The sequence below is a fragment of the Salvia splendens genome, chromosome 3 (assembly GCF_004379255.2).
Source record: "Salvia splendens isolate huo1 chromosome 3, SspV2, whole genome shotgun sequence".
Taxonomy (NCBI): Eukaryota; Viridiplantae; Streptophyta; class Magnoliopsida; order Lamiales; family Lamiaceae; genus Salvia; species Salvia splendens.
In genome coordinates this window covers 43,515,751-43,527,193 of record NC_056034.1, presented here as the reverse complement: position 1 = coordinate 43,527,193, position 11,443 = coordinate 43,515,751, and the positions used below count along the sequence as shown (strand labels likewise).

The window sequence follows — 11,443 nt, the reverse complement described above, 5'->3', positions numbered from 1 at the left end:
TGTTTTATGATTTATGTTTGTCGTAACGTTTTTCAACTTTAGTTCATTAGTATATTACTAGTATTTCTCAATTTAAGTATCAAACGAAGATAAAACAATCTTTAGTGTATACGCAATATGTCACAGGATAACTAAGATTAAACTCTAATTGTGGATTTCGTGATAATTAAGCTTAATACAAAATCTTTAATCATGATAATATTTGATCATCCTCTTGCTCTCCATGCAAAACATTAACTACAAGAAAAGCATGATTTATAGACGAATAACACCGCCATTAAATTTATTAGACAGATTATCGACAATAACTGCCGTCGTTAAGTTTTTTTTTATTACACATAATAAGTATGCATCAAATATTCACTAAAATAGAATTAATACGTAAACTAGCAATTCACAAATTTTCAAATCTGTGTAACAGAGTTTTACTCAAAATGATCTAATCCATGTAAGCCTGTAACAACAAAATACCAGTGCTGCTTTTATTTGATTTAATTTATAAAAAAAAACAAAATATATTCACAATTTTTTATAATCTGTCATCATTGTCCCACCCACCAACCACACGAAGCCACCATCCACCGCTTTCGCCGCCGCGTGTCTCCTCCTCCGCCCTTCCCACAACCGCACCACGTTGCCGCTCAACACCGTCCTATCCTGCCACCTGTACCACCCCATATCCCCCATTCTCATCGCAATCACCCCTTCCCAATCTCCCACACCCGCCCCCGCCCCGCCGCACTCCTCACTCTCGCCGCCGTCATCGCCCCCAAATTCCTCCTCCTCGTCCTCCTCCGCGTAATACAAACTGAATTTCATCTTCGTGATCCCCTGCCCCTCCGCCACCACACACGGCGCTGATCTAGCCGGAGCAGCAGCCTGCTCCTCCTCCACCGCCGCAATAATCTCCTCCACCATCTCCGGCACGGTGGCGGCGGCGATTGGAGTCGATAAAACCCTAATTCGCCAGAAGCTGACGGCGGCGGTGACGACGGCGAGCCAGGGCCAAATGTTGTTGACGGCGGTGAGGAGGCCGTAGCTCAGGTAATTGAAGGCGAGAGCTTCCAGCGGAGAATCCAATGCGGCCTCCATTTTTCTGAAGGGAAGGTGGTTTTGTGATGTTGTTGCGTGGGAGTATGTTATAGTGGTGGGAGGGGAAATCTGGGCCGTCGATTTAGTAGCGCGATGATCAAAAGAGTAGATGCTGAGAATCGGGAAGGGAGATGCGAATTTAACACAGGTGGATCCAAAAAATGTCCGGAATTTTTATCTAAATATTATGAAACGTGGCGACATGTGAGTGGTTAAGATTCTAGTACTCTCCTCACCTAACAACAATTGTTGTTATTTCGGCCATAAATATGTGGCTATGTTGCAAAAGGACCCAAAATCAATTATAGCTATGTGTATAAGTCAAATTTAGTCATAAAATCTATCAAAATTGGCCATAGCTACACTATGGAGTAGTATGTGATAGAGAGGAAAGAAATAGTAGCTCATTCATTTCTTCTTCAATTCATTACACTCATTAAATCCAAGTTTATGAATTCAAAAATTAAGAAAATATTTACAAAAAAATTTCTTGCAAAATTCATACTACCATTTTTAATTCTCTAGTGCTTATTTTTGGTGTATATGGGGCATGTGGCTTTTGGCAAGTTTCTACACTAGTGATAATAGCAATACGTGCTACTATTACTTTTACTTCGTGCACTTATACAAAAATAGAAATAATCAATAATAACCATAATTTTTTTGAGTTGACAACACAGAAAATGCAGAAATTAAACTCTAGATCTCACCCTCTTCTATATAGTGAGGTCCATTGCCTAACCATCTACAAAGGAACAAAGATCTTACTAGAAAAACCACATTCATAATTGCGAAGCTTAATAAATAATGCAGATTATCAAATATAATCACGATTTCTGGCCACAATCAAATCATAATATCTCAATTTTATCGATAAATTTTGTACGGCTAGCATGAAAGATTACTAAAATAAGACAGAGATAGTATGATATGAGATCGACTAGATAAAATAAAATAAAATAAAATAAGCACACAAATATATCTGGCAAATTAATTCCCTTGGTCCATCACTCACAGATATCTCATGTGATATCTACTTTTGAGGTCCTATTAATAAAATCTGAAAAATCTAGTGGACATGAAATAGCCTTTATTTTGGTAGCTCAAATAAAATTATGCGCATACATTTTTTATATTCACTAGAATACTATTCATATTTTATCGCGATAGAATTTATGTCTTGTATCTAAAAAGATTAAAAATACTTAAAATAATATAAATTCGACTTTCAAAGATCCGATTATTTATTTATCGACTTTCAAAAAATAATATAATAAAATTCGACTAATAAAATTTTCATAATAAAATTTCTACTAATTTATGGACATACCTAAAATATTTTCTGGATATATTTTTGTTTAAATAAAATTATAATATACTATTATAGGAGTATATGATTTGATTTTTTTGTTTTATTGAAAAATCCATGCGACCAAAATAAAATTAAAATCAATCCATGCGGAAATTCGAAGAATCGGAGCATAGCCTAATAAATATTTTGGTTTAATTCGATTGATTTTTATATGTCATCCTAAAAATTGATAGACAGAGAAAGAAATACAACATATATAAGTACGTATATTTATAGGTGATTATGATATGAAATAATATAGGAGTAAAACTTATGGGCAATAATTGAAATTGATATGTAGTCGATTATATTATTAGGGTTGTTGGAGCAATTATTGTGAATGGAATGGTCTATTAAATTTGTGGTTAGATGTGTGTGGCTGCCCTTTCCAAATCACAAAGGCAATTTTGCTCTTTGTGGATTGTTTTCTGAATTGGAATGAAACAAAATCAAAGTGCTTCTGCTTCACTTCTTTTTTTGTCTTACTATTCGTTTACAATAATTTTATTACCATATTTTAATTCGTTGAAAGCCATATTTTTATCAGATATATCATGAATTTTCGGGGATATGTGAATATATAAGTATAAATGAAAACTGAGATGAATTATCAAGTAATATTATACTCTCGATTGAATTTTCAAATTTGATTCAGTTTTTCAAATTGAACTTCTTTTTTGTTATACCAATATCATCTCGATGCAATGATGATGTTATACTAACTTAAATTTCTTTCTTTTTTCTTTATTCCTACCCAAACTAGGGTAGGAATACAGTACTGCAGTTATTTGGCCTTTAAATAACAAGCTATCTATACCAAAAAATTATTAAAATTGCATATCGGAACTCGACAAAAAGCGTGTTACATATACTCGTACACCCAACACGAGTATCCGAACCCGATGATTGAATCAGACACCCAAATATGCGAAATTGTTCATATGTTGTGAATTGATTTTGTCTATATATTGGTAATAAGTTAATAACTAATAGTTCCGATAAAAAAAATATAAGCTAAAGTTCTAGTATTTTTTTCAATAAAAAAAATTATTATATTCTTTTACATGCTAATTATGTGACTTATGTCTTATATGCTAAAAAATAAAATACAAAAGCGAAAAGTATAAAAAATTGTGTTCATTTTCTTTTCCAATACAAATGAATATTAGTGTGAATATGCAAAAATTTCAAATTGACTAATATTTTTAATGTTTCGTGATCTAAAGGAGTATATCATCTTTGATGATGAAAGCTCGAGTATCATCTTTTTAGTTTATTTTGGTTTAAGTTCGTTTTTTGTTTTTTTTCTTCTTCTAGTTTTCTATTCACTTAGGAAATTTCAATTGATTATGTTAACGGAATTGCTTTATTTTTGTTTATTTAAGTTTTCTATAAATTTGGTGTCAAGATTAAGTTCCAGTTTTATTTTTCTATTCAATGTTACATGAGTATAGTCTATACAAATAATATTTCGTCTATTATATATAGAGCTGCACTTATATGCATGCGACATAGTACATTCCATAAGTGCAAAAGTAATTCAATACTATTATTAACACTTAATAATCTTAATTAATATTATAACCTGCACAATTAATGATATTGAAGGAGTCGCGGTGATACAATCTCATACATATCTCAATTTATAACTTATTTACGTTGGTATGAATCTCATAGATTTTACTGTATATGTTGTACATGACTAAGATCACGTATTTATTTATTTATTTTTGGATGGTTAAATAATTTTAAACATAAAAGTCACACCACGGAGGACTCGAACCTGAGACCTTTGGCCTCAGGCATTAATGTTACATCATTGTTTGAAATAGTTTACATATGTTAAATAATCTATAATGCATTTATGTCAATCTCATAAACTTGAATGTAGGCAGGCTATATTGCATTATATTTGTGATGTGATTTTCATTCAAAACAATCTCAATATTAACCCTTTCATTTTTCTTTCTAAGTTTTTTTGTTTTAATTTAAAATTTATTTAGAGATAAAAAAGCCTTTGTTAATACAATTACGAAATAGGAAACTATTTGATTGAGTTGGAAGCCAGTGGTCGCGTGACATGTCACTTAAAAAATAAAATAAATATGATTAGTGTTAATTATTTAAAATTGGACTGCTTCTTCCATTGTTTGTTGTTGAATTGATTAGCCTCAATAAATGTATTCTAATGCGAAGCCCAAAATATTTTCAGAAAGAGGCCGATTATGGGACAGTAGGCCCAACAATAAAAATATTTATACCTACAAGTGGATATAATATTTTATAAAATTATTCTTTTTGGTGTTAATGGCTGTAGGTAGATGCTCTAAATTCCGTAATTAGGTGGGATGGCAATTTTACTCATCAAATTTAAAGAAATTGAGTCGTTTCAGCAACTTGTGCCCAATTATAAATTTTTTTCTTAGGAAAATAAAAAATTACGACTCTTTCACAAGTTGTCATGATTCTCCATGCTCAAAATTTCCTCATATAGTAGAAAGAAAAGAAAAAACAAATCAATAAAGTGTAATAGTCGAAGGCATATGGAAACCACATTATATTGTCTAAGATTAATTGTTGGAAATAACACAATATATAATCCGAAACATTCTAGTCTTTTATAGTTATTAAACATGCCAAAATTTTCCAATAATTAAAGTACATGATCAAGAAAATAGAAATACAGAAGCAATTCAAAATAGAAATAACAATAAAAACACCCAAATTAACGTATGAACAAAATTAAATGTTTTGTCCAAAATCACAAGCAAAGAAAGAACACAAAAATAGCAAGGAACATATTTTGTGGAAAAAATTGGGACATTAAATTGTAAAAGGTGGTCAATCAATGCATGCATGTGCCCAATTTAGTTTTTGTTTGGAATGCATCTTCCATTCCTATTATTCTCGACGTAGACATATACATATATGCAATCTTAAGAAGATATAGGTTACTAGTATCACATAAAAATTAGATTGAGAGATTCTTTGGAATATTATTTATTGGGTTCCATTTTATTTGGAATACTAAACCACGAGAAAACAATCTTACCTTTTTGTGTTCCACTTTTATTGAAAAGAAATTTCTCGCAAGGGACATAAATTTTTCCCTATAAATGTAAAAGTAAAATTAAAATATAATGATATGTATATGGATGTTATTGATTTTACTAGATAATAATTATAAATTAAAGAACAAACATATACACAAGGGTTGGGTTGTGTTGTGTTAAGTTAGCTAGTACTTATTTTTGTTTGCAGCCATAATTTTCTTTTTCTATTTAACCAATGACGAGCTAAGGATTTATCAGTGAAAAACAATTAATTAATTAGGCTTATTATCAGTGTTAATATGTATGGGTAGGTCACATTCAAGATGCGTAGTTCACATTTTTATGATTGAGTAGACGACACCCAATTACTATTTTGAGTTCATTTCTGGAACTTCTCAGCCTAATTAAAGCTACGGTGAGACTCCTATTCTTTAGTGGATGAGGATTGTCATATAACGGCCTTATGTGTGATGCTCGTTTGCTCCTGTTTACTTATTTTATATATTTGTCTTAGATAGAATTTTTATTTTATTATTTTTAATTAGCCCTTGTTTTATTTTTTGAACCAATCATGTTCTACTAGTCTTGCCATGTTGGCTTGAGAGTTTGTACGACATTAAGAAAAAAATAATTACTCCATTATTGTGGAATCATTTTGGAAAATTGAAAAGTAAGAATAGTAGTGATGGGAAATTCTATGCTTCGAGGAAGCACATGAACTTTGAACTAAGCCAATGTTTATACCAAATTGTATGGAATCATAAGACCATTCATAATTGTACTATAAGTTAGGCAAGAAAACATTTTTTATGAAAAAATACATTTCATTAGTTAAGGATGTTCCATTACAATGGGGATGTAGTAATTCATCAATTGTGATCTACACCAATTATGTTGGCTTCATCCTATTTCATTGTCAAACTTCTAATTTGCCTACATGTAATTACATGAATTGCATACTTTTGTCACCATCAAGTTTGTGATTACTATTGTCATTTGGATATTTAATTGTATGTTCTGATCGATTGAAAAATTATAAGTAAAAAATTATAATTTCTATACAAAAAATACGTTTTTTAACTAGGAAAAATTTAGGCAAATAAAATTAAGAAAAAATTGTCATTTAATCATAAATTTTGGTTAATTTCTGGTCATTAATTATATCTTTCGAAAGTTATGACATTGATCATAAGTCACACAAATTTTTTACATAAACTACTACTCACATAATTTCATTTAAGATTTTCATATTTTCTTTTCAATTTATTGCAACCAAGATGCCATTATTACATATTTAAAATAAAATTTGTTTCTTCTCCATCGTCATTAAGATAATTAACTACTCCCATTTACCTTCTATTACAATTTTACTTAAAATTATGTACTTCCTCGATCCCAAACTACTTGAGACGTTTCTTTTGGACACGTGATTTAATAAATTAATGTTGGAATGTTAAATGGAGAGAGAATGAAGATGAAAGAGAATCAAGTAGAAGATAAAAAGAGAGAGTAAAGTATGATTAAGAATGAAATTTTTGTCAAAAAAGAAAATAATGATGCATGTAATTGGGACGACTCGAAATGAATTACAATGTAAGTAGTTTGAAAATTATTTGAAAGAGTGGTAATGAAAAAAGGGTGTAACATAAAATAACTAACCCAACATTATAGTAATGAAATAACCATTAAACTAGGTGATTAGGTGAGGGCGGAATTATACATAAACATACTATCTTCCACCTAGGGCACATTGCCCATTTGGTATAAAATTTAGTGGTTCAAATTAATTTATAATGTGAACAAATATTTGCATGTGTTTGAAGATTTTGAAAGCAACATTATAGATTCATCAATTAAATGCCATTTGCCACAGCTAGAAAGCTATAGTTGAATAGGACCTAATTAAACAAGAATTTTCAATGAACCAGTTGGCTTTCTACATGTGGCAATTTGAAGATGTCTAATTTCCAACATTGGCTGCATTCTTAATCAAACAAGTTCTGTTTTTTCCACTTCGTTCTTGAAAACATAATTATTATGTCTCTGATTAAAGGAAAAGAATAGTGTATAACTTTAAAATCTAACACATCTTCCACTCTTCTTTGATCACTCAAAAAATTCTTGGACATTTAAAATGAAAGAAAAGGAAAAGAATGATTCCAATTTTCTCATGGATCAACTTTTTCTTATTTTTTTTATTAGAAAAAGAACTTAAACCAAAAACATAATAAGTGGTGAGCAACATCGGTACAATGTTCGAATCAGATAAAATAAACAAATACGAGCAACAAAAATACCGAAATAACATCAGCTTAACAAGCTACATGAAAAGACAACAATCAACAACAAAAGAGGAAAATAAGATAAAACAAGATAAACACACCTAACACTCGACATGTCTTTACAATGTTAAGATTAGACTATATCTCATGATTATTCATTACACCACTCTCATGTATTATAGACATGAAAATAACAGGGTATCAGTGTACCTCGGCCCAGTTTTTTTTGTATTACTCATATAAGTAATACTCTCAATTTTAATTTAAAAGCGAATTATTAATAGTTCATTATCTAATATTCATACTTCATAACTCATTATCAACAATTCATTTCTCCGGCATCTATAATAAACAAAAATCAGACATAAATTAAGAGAGAAGAATAGAAGGAACAAAACAAAAAGAAAGCCAAAGTTGCTTAGAGTCGCGCCTAGCGGCGGCCACTTGATGCGTCGACTGCTCCATTAGTATCCCTATGATCACGTAGCCATTAAATAATTATTTATCGCATTCCCATACTAAAACGTTCTAGATACTTAAGTGAGGATTATATGTATTATATATGTATATAGTTTTAGGACTGTGAATTAATACCAAATCACTCTTAAACCTTAAACACCGAACATCATCATTATAAGATAATTCGGAGTTCATTATAATGAACTAATAACAAACTTATAATGAACTTGGATTTGTAAATTATTTAAGATGACATCATTGTGTTTAAATCTCTGAATTTTCCTATAATGAATTATAATTAAAGTTGTAATGTGCTCAGTGTTATTTTATAATGATTTGTTTGGCGATTAGCATTTAAAACTAATTTGATACTCCATAATCCTATAATTTTATAGTATATATTTATTATAAAAGTGGGTAGACAGTCCAAGTCCATTGCTTTGACGATATTTATGACAAATATGAAAAGTTGAAATCTAGGATGTTTTAATAACTGGTTTAGTAATTCCAGGTTGAATTTGGTGGAAACAAAACCATTTATAATAGTATTAATATTGTTATTATTTTTTTGCCAATTGAATTAATCAACAACCCGTCAAAGGGGAGCAGCTGACTCTATTTACTGCGAACTTAGTTTATGCTATAAAAAAAACAAAAAAAATATTTATTCAAATTTCTCCACTTCACCGTCAATTTTTCAAACCCTATAATATTGAATAAATCCAAACCAATCTTTTTAAGCCTTGGATCGAAATGTCATAGTCTTGTAATATTTGTCAAAAACTAATTTATCTAGAAAGTATAAAGAAACATTATCTTGCCATCTTTTTTATTTAATTTTTATATAATATTTTGGTCTCCTATTGGATCAACAAATAACCATAACAACCGAATGGAATTAAACCAAAATATAAAATTGGTTCGAATTTTGAAGCAGAACATCATTTTTCCGTTAAAATTCAGATTTTCTGATCGATTTGAATTGTTTGTTTTAAACCGGAAAAAGCCAACATCAATCATTCTAACCTAAACAATAGTAATAAAAACTTATTTTGATTTTTTTGAATTTTTTCGTATGATTCGATCGAGATTTTTCTAATTGGTTCAGATATAGTAATAAAAAAATTGTATTTACTATATTGGATTTATGTTATCAAAAAACTTGAATTTTGTGGATCAATTTGAATTTGGTAAAAGGTCTTGATCCACGATCTGAATGCTCACCCTATCTTAATCTTTGTTGTTTCCGGAGACGTGGACCATTACTAATGATTCATCTCTAAAGAATGAGAAAAATTTACCGGCGGACATATTCTCATGTGGCGTGTCCAACTAATTACAATTGTAGAATATTTATTTCCTCATTTTTTTTCTCTTTGTGAAATTGTATTTAGTTAGACACAACAGATGACAATGTGTCAAGATTACTAAATTTTTACACCTAAAGAAGTTGTTCCGACAATGGAGGTAGGGTTGATAGATATGTTGAGTCCAACCTTTTTTTTCTGACTTATGTAATTATGTTAAGTCCCACTATTATGTTTTATAATGGATAAATGAATTTAAATTTAAAGGCAGCGCCACGTAAGATCTGAACCTTAAACCTTTTTCCTTAGGCAACTACTATTACGTTAAATTTGAGTTTTTTTTGAGTTGGTCTGGTCCAAAACAGTGTTTGATTATAAGTAAAAATAGATAGGTATATTCATTTTTATCGACCATATTATATTATTTTAGACACTCATGTTGCACTTTTAAGAACATCTAACTCAAATTATGAATAATTAACTTTGATTGTTTTTAACTATATAAGTCAAGTTCAAACATGGAGTATTATTTAGCTAGGTTGACTAATTGAATACTAATATGATGTTCCATTTCATCATCTAGTACAAGAAGTAGACGTTAATGGGAACATGGAAAACAATAATCTCTTTTGTTTCATTGACTTTTGCTCCATTAATTAAGATTATATCTTTTAATTTTCAAATTGAAGATAAAATCAACGTTAACCATTTAAATCACAATTGTTTGGCCAAATTCTAGTGATCAGTTGCATAAGGTTTGAAAATGAAATTAAATAACGGAATTTTAATTTTTCTTAATTATCTCATCTGTGTATAAAATGATCAATGTCAACATTTTAATAAAATAAGTATTTTTTTTAATTTTAGTTTCTAATTTAATGCTAGAAGTATTACATTTTGAAACTTTATGCGTCTGACCTGAATTTGACCAAAATTCTTGATTTAAATATTATTCCAAGATAAAACTATATCGAACTTTCCTACTTAAGCTTACTCACATTTGAGATGTTAATTACAATATAAAAATTATCTTTTCGTAGACGTCAAACAATACGATCAGATATCTGTAAAAAAAAGTTCAGACTTCAAACTCGACCATTTTGCATTCCCAAATACTCCTACTAACAATATAAAAAGGGAATATAGAAATGGAAAATCATAGATGACAAAAGACTCATGTTATAATTAAAGTGAAATCAACATGATGAAAATGATGTATTCATGCATGTATGGACTATGGGTAGATGCCAGTTGTGGAAATGGGTAACAAGCAACTAGTCTACAAGTGGTGCATCACACAACATAATTAGAATAAGTGAATAATCAGATTTAAACAGACAAATCGAAAGAAAAGTATACAGAGTGCTTTAAAATGATGGTTCTAAATTTCTTTCCATGTCTTCGAATATTCCTTTTAAAGTTACGGAACTGACAAGCATACTGCCAAGAGTTATTATAATCCACGCACATAATAAATCAATACATAATAATAAAAAAAAACACTCTAAAAGAGCAACACTTAAGAGCAAATTTTCAAGAATTTTAACACTATGTTATGTAATAATAACCACATATTGCATGAAAGAGATTGATGATACATACTGGTTTAACTTATGAATAAAGCTATGCAATTTACAGATTTTAACAAATGTTAATAAATTAATGATCTTATTTAATGCTAAAATATCTTTACATCATCACTATTTTCTACTTATGCTAAAATCTATTTACATTACAATAATATCTGAGATTGAATTACAACATGCTACTTATAGCTGAATAACATCATAAACAAGAGTCCATGAACATCATTTATTTCTTTATAAAAAATTGAATTCTAGTAGTACCATTTATATACAACAACTTTGTGGACAAGTTCAGGATTTGATTATCAATGAG

The 11,443-nt window shown here is 29.7% G+C and overlaps 1 protein-coding gene across 1 annotated transcript; it reads right to left on the bottom strand.

Moving 5' to 3' along the window:
* Positions 1 to 346: 346 nt before the first annotated feature.
* LOC121793978 lies at positions 347 to 1,241 on the bottom strand. The gene has a single exon (XM_042191994.1). The coding sequence runs from the start codon at positions 1,090 to 1,092 to the stop codon at positions 520 to 522; it is 573 nt and encodes a 190-aa protein (XP_042047928.1). The 5' UTR covers positions 1,093 to 1,241; the 3' UTR covers positions 347 to 519.
* Positions 1,242 to 11,443: the final 10,202 nt, after the last annotated feature.

Bases quoted from the DNA above. Each gene is read 5' to 3' on its own strand.
- LOC121793978 (XM_042191994.1), bottom strand. From the start codon at position 1,092: ATGGAGGCCGCATTGGATTCTCCGCTGGAAGCTCTCGCCTTCAATTAC.